Source organism: Passer domesticus, chromosome 1 (genome assembly GCF_036417665.1).
Source record: "Passer domesticus isolate bPasDom1 chromosome 1, bPasDom1.hap1, whole genome shotgun sequence".
NCBI classification, from domain to species: Eukaryota; Metazoa; Chordata; class Aves; order Passeriformes; family Passeridae; genus Passer; species Passer domesticus.
The window spans coordinates 41,681,274-41,701,445 of record NC_087474.1 but is presented as its reverse complement, the minus strand read 5'-3'; the positions used below and the strand labels follow the sequence as shown (position 1 = coordinate 41,701,445).

At 43.0% G+C, this 20,172-nt stretch overlaps 1 protein-coding gene across 17 annotated transcripts in view; it reads left to right on the top strand.

Annotated features, from left to right (window-relative positions):
• The first annotated feature begins 1,991 nt into the window (after window positions 1–1,991).
• ENTPD3 (ectonucleoside triphosphate diphosphohydrolase 3) overlaps window positions 1,992–20,172 on the top strand; it is a 38,549-nt gene continuing 20,368 nt past the window's right edge. The window contains exons 1-4 of one of the 17 annotated variants that reach the window (XM_064415834.1): window positions 1,992–2,106; window positions 16,593–16,682; window positions 19,478–19,591; window positions 20,100–20,148. In XM_064415834.1, coding sequence (XP_064271904.1) covers window positions 16,663–16,682; window positions 19,478–19,591; window positions 20,100–20,148 — 183 coding nt within the window. In that variant the 5' untranslated portion in view covers window positions 1,992–2,106; window positions 16,593–16,662. Of the gene's footprint in view, window positions 2,107–7,507; window positions 7,604–14,770; window positions 14,901–16,592; window positions 16,683–18,793; window positions 19,024–19,051; window positions 20,149–20,172 lie in introns of those variants that run through there. The other 16 variants (XM_064415835.1, XM_064415833.1, XM_064415817.1 and 13 more) reach the window with 16 other exon arrangements.

Sequence of the window (20,172 nt, the reverse complement as noted above, 5' to 3'; positions counted from 1 at the left end):
TGGAACTAGAGGATATTTTAGGTCTTGTCCAACCCAAACCGTTCTATGATTTGATGATGATGATACAATGCAAAACCAAGAGGGGAAGAGAGCAGCAAGCTCTGTATCTCTGGAGACATTGAGGCAAGAAGATCAATGCTCCTCTGCTATCTAAGGGCACATCTCAAGGAGAAACAAGAAAGAGTAAATCCTTTATGTCTCAAAGCTGTTTCTCTTTTCATGTTGCACTTCTACATTGTTGCCTTTTAATGACTGTGTTCTTAGCACTTGTTCCCAGTGATGGAGCACTTTGCCTACCACCTTTCTCCTCTAATTTTGCTCTTTCTTCCACAACCTCTGCCCTTGCATCAGGGATTCAACCTCTGGAGCAGAATAGGAGAAAAAACTTGCTGGTGGGAAGGGTGCTGGCACTCTGTTGTTTTCTTCACCAGAAGAACCTTCTGGGATACATCCAAGATATATCATGTACCATTTCTCTTACCTTGAGTGTCTTTCATGTTAAAAAAGCCATCCTCAGGCTGTACTTGCAGGTCCCACTTTTCATTAAAATGGATAGCAGTGTTGACATAAAGTCACCTTTTTCTGGTTGCTGCCTGTGCTGGAGCAGTGCCAGACAGGTGGACATCCCTGTCTGAGTGTAGTTATGGTGCTTGGGAAGGTGACCCTGGCACAAAGGAAAGCCAGTCTTGGCAGCTTCCGTGCTGTGGCACTTGCTGTATAATTGCCTCATCTTTGCTGTTATAATTCCTTTGCAGAACAACAGCTATGGAGAGATGGATTTTGTTTCATGCAGTCCCAGGCCTTGTAGTCTGTTTTCCTAAGGAAGTGCAGCTCATGCTGTCACACTGTGTGCCCTCACCAGTGTGTGCATCCTTCACTGCTCAGCCTGGTGACTGCTGAACACATTGGGCAACTCCTACCAAGCCTGCAGACCAGTACCATGTGTTCCTGTGAATTCTAGGAAAGGTGCAGCTGGGGGAAAAATAAGTCTCAAGGAGGGAGAGGCAGCAGTTTGAGTAAGCTGCTGTTACTTTGTCCTAGCAAAGATACTGCCCAGGAGAGAGAGGGAGGAGCAGCTACGTAAAAACTTCCAGCAGGAGTTTGTTTATCAGAAGTAAAGAGACAGACAATCCATCTGAATCTGATTTCTAATGAAGCACTCACCCTTCAGTCATAAAAAAATCACTCAGCCACAAGATCTGAATTCAATGTAAACCGGTTTTCTTAGGTTCAGTGCTTTGTATGGGCTTGTTTTTCTGTTCATCTCTCAGAAAGAGCTCTTCTGCACCAAAAATTCCGCTTTCCAGACAAGTTAACGATGTCAGGAGCAGCCTTGGCAGAAGTTCTGCCTCAGAGCACATCTATTATTCACAGGGTTTGCAGAGTGCAGGGATATACAGAAGTCATGTCCTGCCGAGGCACAGAATGTCTCAATGACAGACAGAAGGAGAATAACAATATTTTCTTCCAAGGCACATGTGGCCCTGAGCATCTCTAGGGATGTGCATTTGGTAGCTGATTGGAAACAGACTTATTTTATTTCTGCCTGCATAGAAAGCCCTGATTTTAATTTTTTTAACCAGAAAAAAAAAGAGAAAAACATGTTTTCAGCAGGCTAGAACAGGTCCTCATTCCTTCCTTTCCACTCACAGGAGCATTATGAATGGGCAGGGAGGCTTGTGCAGTGGGTGTGTTGCAAAAACTGTTGAGAATTGGCACTATTTGAATGACAAGGGGTGTTGGAAAATAATGAGTTGCAGGACTAATTGCAGAATTGCAGCCAGCGGTTATCACTGATCTAGTTACTCACGACTGCTTTATACCAAGTGCTCCTCTGTCATTTTAACTCTACCAAGCATTCAAAAAAAAAAAAAAAAAAAAAAAAAAATAGATCCGCCTGGCTAGTGCGAGGGCGATGTGACCACCAGGTGCCACTCTCGCTCCACGGGGAATATGAGGAGGCTGTAAGGCTGGGCACGGTTGGCTGGAAAAGCCAAATCGGGCAGCCATCACTCATTGTGTTCGCCTCTGGATTTTCCTACCGGCTGTACGTAGCTCGGACAGCAGCTTCTCTCCATCCTCCAGTAAGGAGGATGTTGGAAAACCGTGAGTACCACTATATCTGGTCTACATTTGTTTGCCAGCAGCGCTTTTGCACAGGGAGGCAGGGATGTAGATGGAAAGCTGAAAAGCTGCAGCCTCTTTGACCATCTCCTCATTTTGCCTTACATGGGAGAAGGTGTTGCTTCCTCCACACCACACCCTGATGAACACCCTGTGGTGTTATTTAGCACTGAGTAAAAGATTTTGTAGTTGCTTGAAGTGCAAGAGCTGCCCCTTCAGTTTTGGCCATGGATTTCAAGCCTGAGGTTTCCACCATGTAGACTTCCTGGTTATGCTCATCTTGTGGGCACAATTTTCTGTGTCCTAGGGAACAGGGTCCTGGCATTTCCTGGTCCTCATGTTCACTCCTGAATGAAATCTATCCCTCCTGGAGCCCCAGCCAGTCTCTTGGGCCCTAAGTACACTGGTTTTCATGGAGAGAAGTAAATTTTCCTACTTGCTTGTCACCATGAAAGTTGTTCCAAAGGCTAACTGGTGTTACCAGTGCCTTCAGGGGACAGCCTGTGATGGTGTGCCATAAGCAGCAACATTTTTCAAGATGAAGGGGTGGGGAAACACAGTTTGCACTTTCACTCTTGATTTTTCTGTTTTGGTGATCAGGGCAGATGTTTGAGTGCCGCAGTGTTTGAGAAGCAAAGGGCTTCTAGAACTCTTAGGGTCAGATGGGTGCCAAGTGTACTTCTGATGTAACACCAGTTCATTTCAATAAGTTCTGTTTTGCCTTCTGCTTGTCTTGCTTCTATCTTTCTGTAGGTCTCCATTCTGTCCTGCCCTTAAATGACTCATTAGACTTGTTTTCTGAGGTAGCCTGTAACATCCCAATTCACTTCCCTAATCAGATCTCTTTCCATTTGAGTTCCCCATGGGCTAAACAAGCCTGACATTGCCCTTCTTGTCTACTGGTTTATCCTTTATGTGTTTACCTTTTCTCTTCCTAGTTCATGAATAAAGATGTTAAATACAAGGTCATTGGGGGCTGCTGATTTCCCAACCCAGGAGCTAGTGATATTTCAAGATCAATTCCATTATGTGATTATGTTTCCCTTACTGAGTTTTCTCAGGGAAATCATTTGTCACAGAACAGCAGGCTCCAGCTTCCTGTAACCCTCTTAAATCAATCCCATCATATCACAGAAACCTTATTTTAATATCTTCCATTGTAATTGTTTAATTGTTTACTTGAAGGAGCCTTCCTGGTGTATTTAGTAGCAATCACGTTTTTTAAATAGATTACTATTTTTAAACAAAGGAGCTAAAAATGCCACCCCCCATCAGCAAAGAAACATTCAAACAAATCCAGGTTTTCTGGGAAAATGATGAACTGGAAAATCTGTTGAAAACTGTCAGTCTCATGTTGGTGCTGGCCAGCTCTTTAAGGTCCTTCAGGTAGTGAGTGAGGTACCTCATTTAGGGTCAATAGGAACAGGGTGAAAAGTGGGGAATGCAAAATTTGAATCTAGGGTGGTTATCCTCATGGAGACTTTTGCAAACATATTTTCATGTTCTTGTTCTGATGTGCTCCCTGGAGAAAACTGGATCAACTGATCTGCAGAAGCCTAAAAAAATATTTTAATCTGCTGTCTTATGTTTTACACGCGTGTCCTGCAGAACCTATGCTTCTGTTAGGACAGGGTGATGGGTTTGTTGAGCTCAAAGTGGTATTTCCTAGGGAAAAAAAGAATCATAGTCTCAAGAAATCCAAGTCATTGGCTTGAGATCCTGCATCATATCTGATGTGAAGGATTTATGTCAGGGTGGGGAAAAAGCAAGTATGCTGCGGCCTTTTGTTTTCAAAACAAAGTCCAACTGCAGCTGTTTGTGCAAGGAGGAGAAGTTGCTGCTATTTCTAAAATAGTGTTTTTCCATGGGGCTTGGAGGCCACTGTTATCTGCACATCTGTGCCACTGATAAGGACTCTGTCCTGGCTGTGGCAGTTTTTGGTTAGCTGGAACATTTCACTCTAGAGCGAACACTTTCTTTTTAGTATCTAGCATCAAAATCCTTCTACAGGCCAGCCTAGTGGCATGTTTTATTGTAGACAACACTCATCTACAGATTTGTCTGCACCTGCAGACAGACCTACCTGTTCTGCAGAACAAGTTCTTCCTGCAATGATAAACATGCTGGGGGGTTTAAAATGCAAAGCTATTGCTCGAATAATCACAATGGCTGATCAAAATTTGCACTGTTTTCCCCTCTCATCTCTGTTCCCAAGAGAAGTGTGCTTGTGCAAGCAAGAAAGCAAATACCTCTGATTGTTTTCTGCATGCCTAGTCCAGCTTGCCTCTTTGGAAAGGCTCTTTGCCCATTCTGAATCAGGAATCATCTGTGGAATTAACCCTGGATCTCCTGCTCCATCAGAGGCTTCTGATCTCATCTTCCACCCCTGCTCCCTGCTTTAACAAGCTGGGTAAGCCCAGTATGTACCAAAAGGGTGTTGGTTTTTCACACAAGGTCCCTCAGTGTGGTGAAAGAAAGGCATTAATGGAAAGAACTGCTCATGCCTCAGGGTTGGGGGAAATGCAGTATGCCAGCCCAGGTGCTCTTTCTAGTTTTTGTGTCATACGAAGGCAATACAGGGTTGTCAAAAATATCTTTTTTGTCCACGCAAAAACCTAGCTGTGATCAAATCATGGGGAAAAAAGTCCAGTGAGTGTAACTCCTGAAAGGAGAAACAAGCACTGCCTGTAAAAAAACCATACCATACCAAACCAAACCAAACCAACAAAAAAAAAAACAAAAACACAACAACAAAAAAAAAAACAAACAAAAACCCAAACAAAAACCCCAAGCAAATAGCAAAAACAAACAAACAAACCAAAATAAACAAACAAAACAACAACCAAAAAAACTCCCAAAAAACAAACAAACCAAAACCCAAAAAACCCCCCTCACCAACCAGCTGGGTGTATTTAAATGACCAGCTGTGCATCCAGTGATGCCTTGGTCTATAGGGTTGAATGCCTCTCCTAAAGCAGAGCTTTCCCTCATCTATTCTGAATTAACTGCAGCCATTGTTCTTTTCCCTCTTGAGGGCTATACCTATTCCTAGAGCTAATTCGAATTAGCTGTCCCAGTTAATTAAAGCATCTTAATTAATGGAAAAATACAGAGTCTTTTATCAGGCACTGCTTGGCTGGAACACAGCCTAAGATACCACAGCTGAGCAGAAGAGAGACATTTTCTTTTATGCTTTAAATAGCTTGCCAATATGAAAATGTGGTTATAACCAAACTCTTGTGAGGATGAAGCTGTTTACTCACAACTATAACCCAAATGTGGATTGTTACTCCATTTCCTCTCAAACTCCCACTGAAGGCAGGGTGGTGTTGCCCGAGGAAGAGCTGGTTTGGTGTGGGATGACTCGCAAAGGAAATGCAAACAAAGATATAAGCAGGGGAGAGTGTGAAAACACTCTTACTCACTTCCCTGTGAGAGGAGACAGGGGGTGACCACTGGAAGTGGCTGGTATTCTTCCCCTCTGCCCTCCCAGCCCTGTGGTCATCAGCTGGGCCAAAGATGGCAAGGAGGAGGACAGGGACAAGCCATGGTCCTTCTTGCTCCTACACCCTGCTCCAGGCACAGCCAGTGGAGCCATCCAAACACCTCACATGAGCCCTGCAGCTGCACGGGCCAGGCAGCCGAAGGCACAAGCTGACCTTCCACCAGGACACGCACAGCTGTCTCCTCACAGACACAATATTCTTCTCTTGCTGTTTCCAGATTCACCAACTCAGCAGGAAAATTTTATTTAGTCACTAACTTCCTTATCTTCAGGTTTTCTGGGAGTTTCTCTGTTCCTGACTGGTACTTGCAGCTTCTCTGCTGCCCAGGGTCGTGTGGCTCCCAGCAGAAATGGGTCTGAGCAGCAAAGGATGCAAGTGTTGGAACCTCCAGGAATTCCCTCTGAGCAGCAGCAGAATAAAAGAGAAGCATTTTAGAAGCACTCACCAGTATGACAAATACAATGGTACATTTTTAGAGGACACATTAAAACAAGCAAGGTAATTACTATGCAGTTTAATTAGCTCAGAATTTAATCACGCTTACAACTGAGAAAAAAGACTGGAGTCTGTCTGTTTCTAAATTAGGCAGTACAAAATTTCTCAGTGCCTGTCCTGCAACATCAAGTAGTTAAATCTATATACCTTTTATCCCTCAAGCATATGATACAATCATCCCTTTTATTCCCCATTCCATCAGTGATTCCAGTGATCCACAGGATCCTTTAAAACAATCTGCAATAAACAAGAGTGATTATGAAGCCCCCTAAGTTGCAGTTTGTGCAATACTTTTTCCAGCACTTAATTTTTTTCTGCCACCACAGATAAAAATGTACTTGGCTGATCAGGACAGGAGAATCCCATTTTTATTCCTGCAATGTTTGCAGGAGAATGCCCCATCTATTCTAGTTTAGAGAGGGAAAGGGATGAGAGGCATTCCCCTTGTGAGCAGTTTGCTGTGCAAAGGCCATGCAAGATGAATAGTGTCTGCTCTGTTACATCAACAAAGCAGATAATTTCTTCCATTCTTCTTCAAGCTGTTGTGAGCTTCTTTATGCTTGGCTCAGACCAGATCCCTCTTTTCCAGTTTACTTCATTTTTCTCTCCTGTATTAGCTTTTGCTGAGACTGGGAAACTGTCTGACAGTCAGCTGGTGCCCCACTCAGGTGCATTAGGAAGAGAGAGGAAGGGTTTTCTCAAATAGCTAAAGACATTGTGTTTTGCTGTATGGGATTCAAGGTCCTGGAAGGCAGGAACACAACTGCACTAAGGTGTTGTAGGTCCAGCTACCCTTAAGGATATCTGGGCAAGAGGAGTGCACTGAATGAACTCCAGGGACCTGAGAATAGAGTAAGTTAGAATTTAGATTTGCAGAGTATAACAGAGGTAGCTGGAGCTGCTCTCAATTAAAAAATCCACCAGCTGATGAGGGTCACTAATGTAAGGATCAGAAAGTTTCAAGCACAAGGAAGCAAAAGTGGACTTTAGCAAAATGTTAAGAAGAATTAGTATAATGAAGGATGAAATCAAGTCAAAGATGATTCAGTCCAAGAGAGCTGTGTGCAATACTCAACTTGTCAGTATCTGCTTCTCAGTACTGGCCATCATTTAAGGTGTCTGTAGCTGTACTGTTAATATGTCAATATGTCCAGCCACTACAATGAAGATTTATGTGCCGTGCGTGGAATCAAGCACACCACTGTCCAAGGAGCCCTACTCCAAAAACACAAGTGAGGATACCCGATACACACAGGAATACTTATACATGTCTGTGAAGAATAGACATATGTATATATATAAAAATAAATATGTGTGTATGTGTGCATATATGTATGAGATATATATGAACTATTCTCTTATATTTCCAAGAGGTGTTGAGAGTTGCCTTGTCCCAAGACCAAGTCAAACAGGCACAGCCACCCAGAACTAGTTAGCCTGTGTGAAGGAAGGAAGAACCAGACTCTGCCCAGGAAGAGGTAATCTTATTTTCTCTCAATGAATTGTTACCATGATGGATTATTTAAAACTTGCTCAATTTTGCAGTAGGTTCCCTGGGATTAACATTTTGAGTGCTCCCATAGTGAGCATTAACAAAATTTGGGAAAGGTGATTGCTGCCCTGTTGGATATTGATTTCTGTTGATAAGGAACACATTTTAACTGTGTTACAAAGTGTCCTTCTCTAAGATGCTTAAAATAGGACCGAGGAACCATTATGATATAAACTAATCTGCTGGACATCAAATTTAGAGATGACCCTGAAATTGTTTAGACATCGATTCTTTGTTATCTTTTCCTGTGGAGCATATTGCTCAATTCTGTTACCATTGAACTGCTGTCAGAAGGAAATTTCAGTGAGCAGCAGCAATACAGAAAATTTAAAATTTAGTTGCTTTTCTTTTTTTTCTTTTTCTACAGAAGACTTTGGTCTTTTCGCTATTTTCACAGTAGGGGTGTGCAATCAGAGAAATTGCAGCTTTTATATATTTTTACTGCACCTTAGTGGAACAAGGTTATTATGGTTATTAAACCAGTTGGGTATGAGAGAATGGATGTTTCAAATGTGTCACAGTGCTACTCTCAAAACTGTAAAAAACCCCTCAAATTAAAGGATATCAGGAAGTTACCTAGTCCCATAGAATCGGTCAGTGCAAAATAGGGAAAAACTGTGACCCTTCTTCCCCTTCTAAGTTCATTCCTATTTGTTTACTGTTTCTGAGAGCCTAGGATGAGAGTAACAATCCACAGCATATGGGCCTTAGTCAAAACCCATAGAAATCAATTGGAAAATATCTTCCTGGGAGGTGGACTAAGCTTGGCATTAATCACAAGCTGCCAAACCTTAAGTAGTTGTCTCTGTGCTAATGCAATGTTGTATTGTGTAACAGGCCCTGCTCTGATTCAAATCTTCTCTTTCTTCCTAGAAGGGGTAGGTTTTATATTTTAAAGTGCCACTGGCATGAAGTTAACAGAAGCTTCCAAGAGCTGTGGGAAAATGTTCTGGGATCCTTTTTGTATCTGAATATGGTCTCATGAGTTTCTCAGTATTCATGCATCTGAGAGCAGGTTTCACCAGGTGAATTAGAGCCCACCAGAGGTTCAATGCAAGATGTGGCAGATCTTTCACCTGTTGGGAATAAATGAAGAAATTTAGGTTTTTTTCAAACTGATCCAAACACCTCAGTCTAAATAACACTCTAAAGCCAGCAAGGAAACTACCTGGAAAAAAGCAAAATCGTTGTGCTTCTTATCTTAGCTCATCATCCTACCTGTGTTTGTTCTTCCCCCCTTGGATGCATTAACCTTTTTTCTCCCCCCATTTCCATCCCCAGCCTGGCAGGTCACTGTGCAGGCAGTGTTGTGCATAGCTTGGCTGCATTCTAAGCAAGCTGGAGCTACCATTTAAAAACTCTTCTTCTGAATCATGAAGACTGTGAAATTACTGGTCCCCCAGGTGTTCACAGAGGCACAGCTCTGTCTTGGCTGCACGTAGTCTCATAGTGCAGGTCTAGATATAAAGCTAATGTATTCATAAAGAGACCCTGGGAAGAAATGTTTGTATTTTTCGGGAGACAAAATCTTGTTCACTTTTTTTAAAATAGGTGTTTTTTCCTCTTTGTGCAGACCACGTTTTATTGCCTTTCAGGGTGGGATTAGCTGGCAAAACCAGTCTAACCCAAGAGCCTTGACCACAAACCCTGGAAAGGAAATGAGGTTTTGCCATAGCTATTTCCTTGCTACCTGTATCCAGAGACAAGATACTGTGGTGGAACCTTTGCTGTCCTTACTCAGTCGATGGTTAAGGGTAGAAGTCCAGACCTAGGAGAGAAAATAGGTGTCTCCCACACATTTAACTCGTGATGAAGAGCACAGCCATCAGATAGTCCCTGTGGCTCTCTAGATTGTGCATGGAAACTGAGAAGTGCCTCCAAACAGGCAACTCCATGACATCTTCCTCAGAAATGACAGCCACAGAAAACAGGGAGGAAAATACAGAGGAGTAAGTCTTAGTTCCTGTTTGTGTCCAGGAGGGAAGAGCCTAACTTTGTGTCACTGAGAACTACCTTGTTCCACTCAGGATGGACAGCTTGTCCTCCTTTCCCCCAAATGGGTATCAAGGTATTTTTGAGGAACAGGCAAAGGAAATTCACCCTTTGAAGCTAAGCAGCTGGCAGATGTTTTATAATTTTTGCCAAAAAATAATGCCTGTTAAAAGCTCTCTTCCATGGCAGGAGAGACCCAGACCCAGTTATTGTCTCTTTCAGTGAGGACTGACATGGACACTTTCCACTTCCCACAACAATGTTGGGACCAACAGGCAATTAACCATTGTGAGGGGAGGGCTGAGGGAGCACTTTTGGTCTTTCCTGTTGAACTCAGCCCATTCTTGCATTTTCACCGTTGTGTCTGTGGGCTGATTTAATGTCATTTTTGCTGTAAAGGATATTTTTGATTTGGAATTAAAATTTTGATGAAAAAATGCCAATCCTGTTGACAAATTTTCACGTCCTAGCAGCAGACTGATTTTTAAAAATACTTTTAAGTGATGAGGATTTTAAAAGTCTCTGCAGAAAGCAGAGTCAGTAGTCAGTAATGAAATTTTCATTTTATGAAGCGACCCCAATGTCATTTTACTATGAGTGAAAAGGCGAATACATGAGACTCTTCTTTTGTGTCTCATTTCCAGCCTTAGGGACAGAATGTATCCAGAAGCAACTTTAATTATCAGTAGAGAAAAAGAGTTATATGAATTTGTTGCATAAGCTCATTAGTTCACACTGTTACCTTCTGTGTATGAAAAAAAATCTGCAAAGAATGGGAGAATTTTGTCTGTGAAGTTGAGCTTTGTAAAATCTGTGACTACAGAATTCAATAAAATCAGTGGAGTTGAATCAATAGAGAATTCAGCTTCAAAAGAATTAATATCCCATGGACTCAACAGACCAGTTTGTCAGTGGGCTGTCAGTTCCTAGAAATTGACTGCATTTGCTCTGGAAAACAGGGGTAACTGTGAACAACTCTAACAGAAGTTTTAGAAAATATTACATTCCTTCATGTCAGGGTTTTCTGTTTCATTTACCCATATCTAAATGAGGCAAAATTGCTAGTGACTTGGAAAGTGTGTTGGGATGTCTCTAGGTAAAAGGGATAAGATAGGTGTTGGGAAGTGGAGTGAAAAGAGCTGAAATAACTGACAGCAACAAATTTGCTGTGCATTTTCTGTCATTTTCATCTTATAGAAATATGAGGTGCTTAATGAGAGCTGCTTCTCATAATACCATGTTTCCATGCCCTTGGCAGCAGTACAGAGGTCAGATCTTCACAGAACAATTATTTGGTGATCTGTCTGCTGTGCTGAGCACAAACATGCTTTTCTTTGCCCTGGGCATGCTGTACTACTTCTATTCCCACTTGCTTCTTCAATAAACGTGCAGATTGTGTCAGCAATGGAGAGCTGCCACTGGCCTCATTTCTGCAAGCTGCCTCTGAGTCTGACTCAATGTATTTCAGTCGGAATCTGGCAGTTCAGGAGAGCACTTCTCATTTGAGCAGCCCCTTAGTTTCCAGTCTGTCACCTTTGGTGAATACTGGCATAAAAGTGGATGATCACTGTGGGCACACATGACAGCAGTAAGTGTCATGTTTCTTAATATTTCACCCTTCCCAGGTGACAGCAGCAAGCCACTTTTCTGAAGGAGACCAGAATGGAAACATTGTGGGTTTGCTTGAATGTTTGAACTTTCTTTCACTTTATTTTTTGGTTTGTTACTAGGGTGAGGTGGCACTAACAGTCTAGTTCTCTTGCTAGATTTTTCTTATAACTGTATTCAGGAACAGATGCAATTTCCTCATAAGATCAGGTTGTTCTAAAAGTCTGTGCAGAGTCATGCAAATGTATATAATTTAATGCAAACATGAGTCTTATGTTTCCCAGAGTGTTTCTCAGGCTTATGTTATGTTTCTCAGGCTGAGACTTTAACTCTTGTTGGTTGTCAGATTCTGACCCTGGGAGCCCCTAATTCACACGGTTTTCTCGTGTGTTTTATTGACCAAAAGTCTCACAAAGTTATACCTCGTGTGAATTAAAGTCTGCTAGAAGGAGTGGTCAGAGGGACCTGCATGTGGGTCACAGATCAGGCCCAGGGTGAGTGCTGACAGTCAGACTCCTAAAAAGATGTGAAGTTTGAAATTCATGTTTGGGTGAGAAAGCTCTGCCCAGGTATGGCTGTAAAAGTGATCCACGTAATCAAGCTGATTATGAGACAGTTTAGTACTGATGAAATCCAGCTTGTGCAGGGAGCCAGCAAAAATCCTCTGTAGCCCATCACAATCCAATTAAGCTCTTTTTGCTGCTGTATACACCCCATAAAAAGACATTTCATGCACAACAAAGGCCACATAAGCACACTGAGACTTTTTCTGTGATGTTGTTGGAGTCCAGTGTTCTCTGACCAGGCTCCTTCAGATAATCCATGAGGGGGGTTTAAAGTTCAATATCAAATTATTAGTGCACAGACTTTTCTAGTCTTTCTTGGGCTTTCACAAACAAACTTAAGAATTTAAAGCACTGACATTACAGCAATTCATGGTTTAATTTTTCATCTCTGCACTAAAAGTAATAACCCTATCATAAGCAGTAGGCAAACATAAATACATCCTAAAAAAGCCCTAACAGTTATACAACAGGATAAGCATCTACATTTTTTAAAGAATTAAGCAAGTCTCAGATAATTTAAAAAAAGAAACTTTTGGACATGTTTCTCCATGCAAGTCTAGAGCTTGCTGAGAAAGCCAAGCTGTTTAAACCAGATCCTTTCTGGCATTCAAGCTCCATTTGAACCTTTAAGAAACAGACAGGCACCTTGTGGATTCTCCTGCTGCATGAGCATTTGCTCAAAAAGCCATCAAATACATTCAAAGGCAGAGAGGTCCATGAGGTGCTATTAGACCAGCTATAACATCTGGCTCAAGGAGTCTCTGAGGCCTGAGATAGCAGCAATTGAGAGGGTATTTCAGAGGATTATCCACTTGTGGTAGCCCAGTCTCAACAGCCTTTTCATCAACATCTGCTCCTACTGATGCTTAAAAAGAAGGCACATCCACCTTCTGTCTGGTGTTGAACATCTGTTGGTTCTTTTGTATTACTCTTGGAAAGTGGGGTTAAATTACTGTGTGAAGAAAGAGAAGCAAACTGAAAAATACAGTATTAAACTATGCAGAGACACACTCCCAAAATACAGCTAACCTTGCTCAGCAGATAGAAGTCAGAATGAAAATGCCTGTCCATCAGCCTCTCACATGTAAAACCTTGCATATACAGATTTGTGTAAAAAGTGTATATATAATGAAGCTAATCTGTTCTTGGCAAATTAAATAGATTGGAAACTGTAGAGAAGTGATTTGTTTTCCTGTGGGTGATAATTGTTTGCAGTGATGTGAAGTGACCCCAGGGAGGTCAGCTTTTGTGCTCGTGGATCTTAATCAAAGCCCGCTGGACTAAAGGCATGTGTGGTTTCATGAAGCCCCTTTTCAGGTTTAGGGTGATTAATGCATTTTGTCACATTTCTATCCTGTACAATGGCCAAATGAGGGCTCCACAATTCTTGGCACCATGCCTCTGCCACTTCAGAGATAATCCCTCCCTCAGAGACCTCTCTGGACAGACCATGACTAGGGGAAGAACAGAGAAGGGTGCCCTGTCTGTTGGCACAGATTATTCAGTGTATGTATATGCTTTTTTAGAGGAGGATTTTTTAGGTCCTGAATTTATTTAAAGGAATCTGCTACCACTTTGGAACACTTTGGAGAGAGGTTTACATGTGTGAGTTGTTCGAGGAGGAAAACCAGAACACTAAAACCAGTGGGAAGAGCTGAAGAGGTTTGAGCTAGGAGGAAAGCAAGACAGGTAGGAGGGTGCAGGATGGCTGCCATGCAGAGGGGCCAAACAGTGTATTTGGCTTTGGAGGAAGAATGGTGGGACAGGATACCATTAGGAAACCTGAGGCAAAGAAAAAAACACCTGAGCAAATTAACACCAACTTTCAAAGCATCCATATGAAATTATCACCCTCCTTATTTTGTGCTTATAGGACTGATATGGCCAAGCAAGTAACATTGTTTGACAGAGACAGGACTCTCACGAAGGGCTGGCCAACACAGCAGCTGCCTTAAACATGTCTGGCTTTACTGTGCATGCACAACAAATCCTGGCAGGCAGGGCTGACTGCTCAGGACCACCCTAACAGACTGGAGTTGCAGGCAGGACCTCTATCATGTAGATGTTAGATTGTTTCTGGCATTCACTTTCACCCAGGGCTGAATCAAGGCACAAACCTGCCTGAGGCACTCCCTGGAAGATTCACAAAGCCATTAGTCAATGCTAAAATGGTGTGTAGGATGTGCCCTTCTGCAGGTCATAAACATCCAGGGCACCAGAATGGAGAGAAAAAGAATGAAAAAAAAAAGGAAAATTCACAGATATACAAAAAACTGGATGCATTTTTCATGTCAGGTGCATTATTTGCTATTACTACCATGAACTCGAGAGATTATATTGTACTTATGGCTGCAAAAGTGAATATTGAAACACAGTCAAGGCTGTAGGAACATCCCAATCAAGGTGCACTTTATGCCCTCCACCAAACCTAGCCTTGCACTCCATTTAGCAAGATGTTCTCTTCCCCCATACTGGATAAGAAAAAGCTTTTCAATCTGTTGGAATCACACCAGGCATTTAATTAAGTGTCTCTATATTTGTTCAGCTAGTGAGCTGAACAAACAAGCTGCTTAGTGCAGGCTGTTTTCGAGCAGGAACTACACAAGGGTGAGTCTGCAAATTAGGAATGGTTGCTAGAATCACTATTATAGGGATCATTCTACTCTTCTGTGTGCTGATTGTTTTCTCACACAGGCTTCTTGTTCTGTACACCTGACTTTAATGGCTACAGTTGCATTCCTGAGCCTGTGAAGGGTCCCAGACAACTTCAGTTTAATGTTGGTGAATAGAAAGTGAAAAAATAACTTGTTATATTAGCTCAGAGTTGGGGGAACAAAGCAACAAATGAATAACAGTACTGGCAGCTGAACTTGGAAAGAGCTGTAATAGAACTTCTTTTCATCCACAGATAACCTGACCTGTATGGAGTTGCAAAGGAAAGGATTTTATGTAGGAATTTTAGAATTATTCAGCTGATTTGATCCATTCCTGGAAGAGCACAAAAACATGACAGAAATGTTGCTGCAAGGACTGCTTCATACTTTTTGAAAATATAGGGTGAGAATCTCTTCTCCTGAACCAGCAATTTGTCAGCAATTACTTCTGAGCCATGGAAAGTGAAACATTCATTTAGAGTTGTCAACTGCTCAGAAATCTTCTGTGATTTTGAGCAGCTTTTCACGCAACAATTTTTAAAGGATTAAATCCTAAGGAGTAGTTTCTGTAATTTATCCCCATTCACTGGAGGTGGTGCATGTCTTTGAGTCCAGTAGTGAATTTCTTGCAAGAGAATGGTGTTTCTTGGTCAGATTCCTGTGTCTGGTTTTATGACAATGGGACATATAAGTCGGGACACAACATATCAATTCGCAGGCATGGCTAAAAAGAAACAGGACGAGTTTGCTGAAAAGCTCCATGAGCTTGGCTTGCAGCTGAGGGGCAGGGAGGAAAGGAATGGGAGCAGCCACTGTTACTCCTGGAAAGCACCAATCCTTTCAGCAGCAGCACAGCAGGGCTGGCACACACTCTCTCATCTCGTTTGGCTTGCTGAAACTCGGGCATAGCAAACCAGACAAAAGGCCTTTTTCTGCTGCCCCAGCAATCTGCTGCCCTAATTACGTGCCTACAACTTGTGCTGGCTCATAACCATGTGATGAAGCCTGTTCCTGAGGGTTTTTGATTGATTGAAGCAGCTCTTGATTCTTAGGACAAGAGAGGCAAGGGTATAAAGGTGTAAACCCTCAGAAAGGGAAATATATAAATTAGAAAATATTTTGTTTCAGCCTCAGAATGAAATTTTTATTTGTTTCAAGGCCTCCCAAGATGATGTGGACCAGAAAAGTGTTACCACAATACAGAGTCATATGTATAAGGCAGAAGATTCAGAAACTAAATCTAACATGCATCATTAGCTTTAGTGCTCCAGTAAAGGAATAAAAGCATAAACCAACAAACAGCTGTCTAAGGTATTTCAAAGAAGCTATCAGTGAAATGCTGAAAGAGACAAGGCAATGTCTGTATCCAGCCATTACTCAAAACAATGAGAATATCTCATGAGCAATGCATGAGAATGTAGGAGCTCTACACAAACTGAATTTTTCATGCCATAGTTATGAATTTACTTTACGTGGGTCTTTATGAGAGTGTGGTGGTGGTGTTTGTCTGTAATGATCGAAAACTGTAGGGCACCAGATGCTTTAAGACTATTAAGAATCAGTTTTGCAATGGCATAAAACAAAAAAAACCCAAAAACCTGCATTCGTGGTTTCTGAAAAGAATCACATCTAACATTTTTCTAATTGTATAGCCCACATGTGGTCTGTGACTGCCCTGCTTGAAAGCCTGGAGAGCTATCTTCCTAAATTTGACAATTCACACAGTATGCTGCTATAATCATAGAATCACTCAGGTTGGAAAGACCTTTAATATCATTGAGTCCTACTGTTAACCCAGCACTGCCACATCCACCACTAAACCATGTCCCTAAGCACCACATCTACAGGTTTTTTAAATACCCCCAGGGATGGTGACTCAACCACTTCCCTGTGCAGCCTGTTCGACTGCTTGACAGCCCTTTCAATGAAGGAATTTTTCCTGCTCTCATATCTAAACCTGCCCTGGCACAGCTTGAGATCATTTCCTCTTGTCCTATCACTTGTTCCCTGGGAGAAGAGACCAACCCCCACCTGGCTACACCCTTCTTTCAGGTAGTTCTAGAGAGTGATAAGGTCTCGCCCTCTTTTTCTCCAGGCTAAACAACCCAGCTCCCTCAGCTGCTCCTCACAGGACTTGCTCCAGACCCTTCACCAGCTTTGTTACAATGCTTTGGATGCATGATATGTAAGTAAAAGAAGTGCTTTTTGCCTTGGGATTACATGTTAGTTACAAAAAAGGCCTAATTTTAATGTCCTGACTCATGCTGGCCCAGAGGGTTCCAAATTCTTTAGACAGCTCTGCCTGCATTGCCATTTGTCACAGTTGATCCTGAGCTGAAGAGGTGAACATGAAGGTAGGAAGTCTTTGGGAGCAGAAATTGTGAATGAAGGCTCTTTGTCAACACTGAGGAAAACTCCCAGGAGGAAAGTATCCAGGAAGATTGATGGAAGTGATGAGCTGAGTGGAAGGGCGTCACACCAACCTGTTGACAAAGCAAATGGTGGAAAAGGCTGTACAAAAAGAAATGCAAATGGTGCAAAAAGCATAAGGTGAAGAGGAGAAACCTTCCTTGTTTACTGAACCTTGCCAAGAATGCACAGAAATGAGGGATGGGTCTTATTCCCATGAAATGGCAAACTACCATGCAGGAAAGCAAACTTCTCTTCTTGCAGCCACCAATGGATTCTTGCCTCCATTTTTTACGTAAAGATTTCTCCCCATTTCACCCTTTGCTGTCTCATCAAAGGATATTTTGAGGCCTCTTGATATTCCAGCATTACACAAGGAACAGATGCAGTTCCATGGTGTCTTGGGATGTGTAGTCATCCATGCCCTCTCCTGATGTTGCTGCTGTCACTCCATAGGGAAATGGGGCAGCATCTGCTGTGGGTCCTGTGTAAACATGATATACCAAAAATGCATTGCAGAAATGTGTCTGTAACAAATACTTTATCCATATCCATAATGTTTTAATTTCTAGAGACTTGCTATTGATCATAGACACTGGTATTCATATAAGAATCTGCCAATATCAGTCATTGTATTTTTACTCCGCATATTCATGCTCAATGGCAGCAAAAGCAATCAATTTTTTCTTGAGACTCTTGGCAATCCAGCTCATTTGTCATTTTTAAATGGACACCTGGGGTAAATTCTGTCCAAGCAAAACAAATCAATACAGTTAGTTACACTAAGTGCATTTGAACAAGGATATTTGAAGGGGGAGAAGGAAAAGGTGCTGCAGCAAAGAAAATGATGGAGAGGAGAGATGAGTGTGCTGCAGGCTGGGGAGATGGCACCCAGCTTAATCTATGCCTCGGGAGTGAGGAAGGGATGGAGGATCAGGGTGGACCAGGCTGAGGAAGAAACTGAAGAAAAGCCAAAGAAGGCTTAGGAAAACAAAAAGATAAAGTTGTGGATCTAAGGTTTGAAGATGAAGAACCAATGAAACACAGCCACTGGGCGTGCCTGGAGAGGAATCTTGTGTGTGCTCCATCTGACTTTGGAGCAGGGTCCTGGACTTTGAACCAGGACCCTGCTGTGGGATTTTTTAGCCCATATCACTTATGCTGCTATTGTGATTTTAGCGTGGCTATAATAGTCACAAGAAGAGCAGCTTGTGCAACAGCCCAGCTCTTGGAAATGGTGCAGAAAGAAAATCTTGTGTGTCTGTTTTTATAGAAGTAGATGACATAGAAGGGAGGGTCTGCTGTCTTTCCAAACATTAAATTTTAGTCACTGGTGTAGGACTGGTTGACATTTTACTTTCTATTTCAAAATTCATTTTTGATTGTATAAAAATAGTAAGTTTTCTGTGGGGTAAGCAATCCAGCTCACTTGTCATTTTAAAAATGGTCACCTGAGCAGACTCAGGTGACTTACCAATGCAGTCAGTTGGACCAAGGGCCTTAAATACATTTGGATGGGAGAAGAAAAATGTGCCACATGAATGAAGCAATACAAAAGAAATAAATTACATGCAACAGTCAGGCAATCAGGAGGGATGAAGGGCTTTGTCTTCATGTGCTAGAAATAACTGAACTGATCTCCCAAGATCATAATTAAATCAGCTTTAATAATGTGTTGTCATCAAAAAGAGAAAATTGCCTCCACTCCCAAAATGAGTAGATTATAAAAAGATGCTCACAGATGGTTCACAAGGCTGCAGCTGGTTTCTTGTTCTCCTTTATCCAAAAATCAAAGATGCTGCAGTTCTTCAAGATCTTTGTGAGAAAAAGAATCAAAGAGGTGCATTTGGGTTTTTACATTACGTGACTCTGAATCCTAGAACAAAGAGCAAATGGTGGCAAAGCAGCTGAAGAGCCTCACTGTGATTCCAGAACTCGTGTCCCTGGCAAACCCATCCTGCAGGCTGCAGGATGACCCTTGGCTGTACTTGGTCACACAGGTTGGACAGGGCAGGATCTGTGACGCTGCTTCTGGGAATGTGCTAAGCCCACCGAGCAGCCTGGCTTTGGCAAGAACTCCAGCAAAACTACAAAATAGGTGGTGCCTGGATGGAAAGGTAGCCCTAAAAGCGGAGGCACTGCTGATTTCTGGGGTCTGAGAAACGCCCTCCCGAGAAAGCACCTGTTCCTTTTAGAAGACGCAGGGATTCTTCCACCCAGCTCTCGACAAGCCCCTTTCTGCCCTCGCTCTGGGAGGGAACTGAGGAGCGCGGTTTAGGGGACCCTGCCGCGGGGATCCGCCGCAGGAGGGACGGCAGGGAGGCACGGCCGTGCCCCGGGGGGATCGATCTCCGTGCCCCGGGGGAATCGATCTCCGTGCCCTCCCAGCCCCGCCGCATCTCCCGCTGCGGGGACGCCCCGGCTGCGCCCGCTCGCCGCAGAGCTCCTCCCTCCGCTTCGGTCCGTCCACCCGGATTTCATTTATTTATTTATTTATTTATTTATTTATTTTCTTTTTAACCTGCAAGTTGGTTTTTCGTCTGTTTGTTTCCCATCTATTTGCAAGTACAGGAGCAGAGCCCGGTGCCTCCCCACAATTCCCGCCGGGAGAGAGGCGCTCCGAGGGTGCCGCCGGCTCCCGGCGCTCCGCATCCCGGAGCGGGCGGGCCAGCCCGGCTTGCGGAGGTACCTTGGGGTGTGGTGGGGCCGGCATGCCCGCACCGAGCCGGGCTGAGGTGAGGGGCTGGGCGGCTGCCGCCCCGGCAACACGGCGGGGCTGTCGCTCTGCCTCTCCGAGGTTATTTTGGGGGGGACAGTTCGGTGTTTTCTCGCAAATCACGCTCATGGTGTGAAGCTTTCTCATCCGGGACGGCAGTGAGATGGGGGAAAGCTTCACCCGCAATTTTGTGTCCATGTGCTTGTTTTTACTTAATTTCTCCTCCGAAGGGAGGCGTGTGAAACCTCCTCGCGGGTTTTCACCATGGCGTTTGAAGTGCTGTGGAGGTTGGGGTTTAGTGCTATGGGATTTATTTTATGGGGTGGTTTTTTTGTTTGTTTCAGAGTTTTATGGTTTTTTGTTGTTATTGTTTTTGGTTGTTTCGTTGTTGTTGTTGTTTTTTCCCCCCCACAGCACTTGAAACATTCACCTGTGGACCTCCTGTGAAATAAGTGGTAACGCGTTTGCATCTCTCAGGTTACAGCGTAAAGAAAGGTGCATGCTTACCCACCCTGTGAACAAACAGGTCAGTACCTAAAAGAAGTGGGTT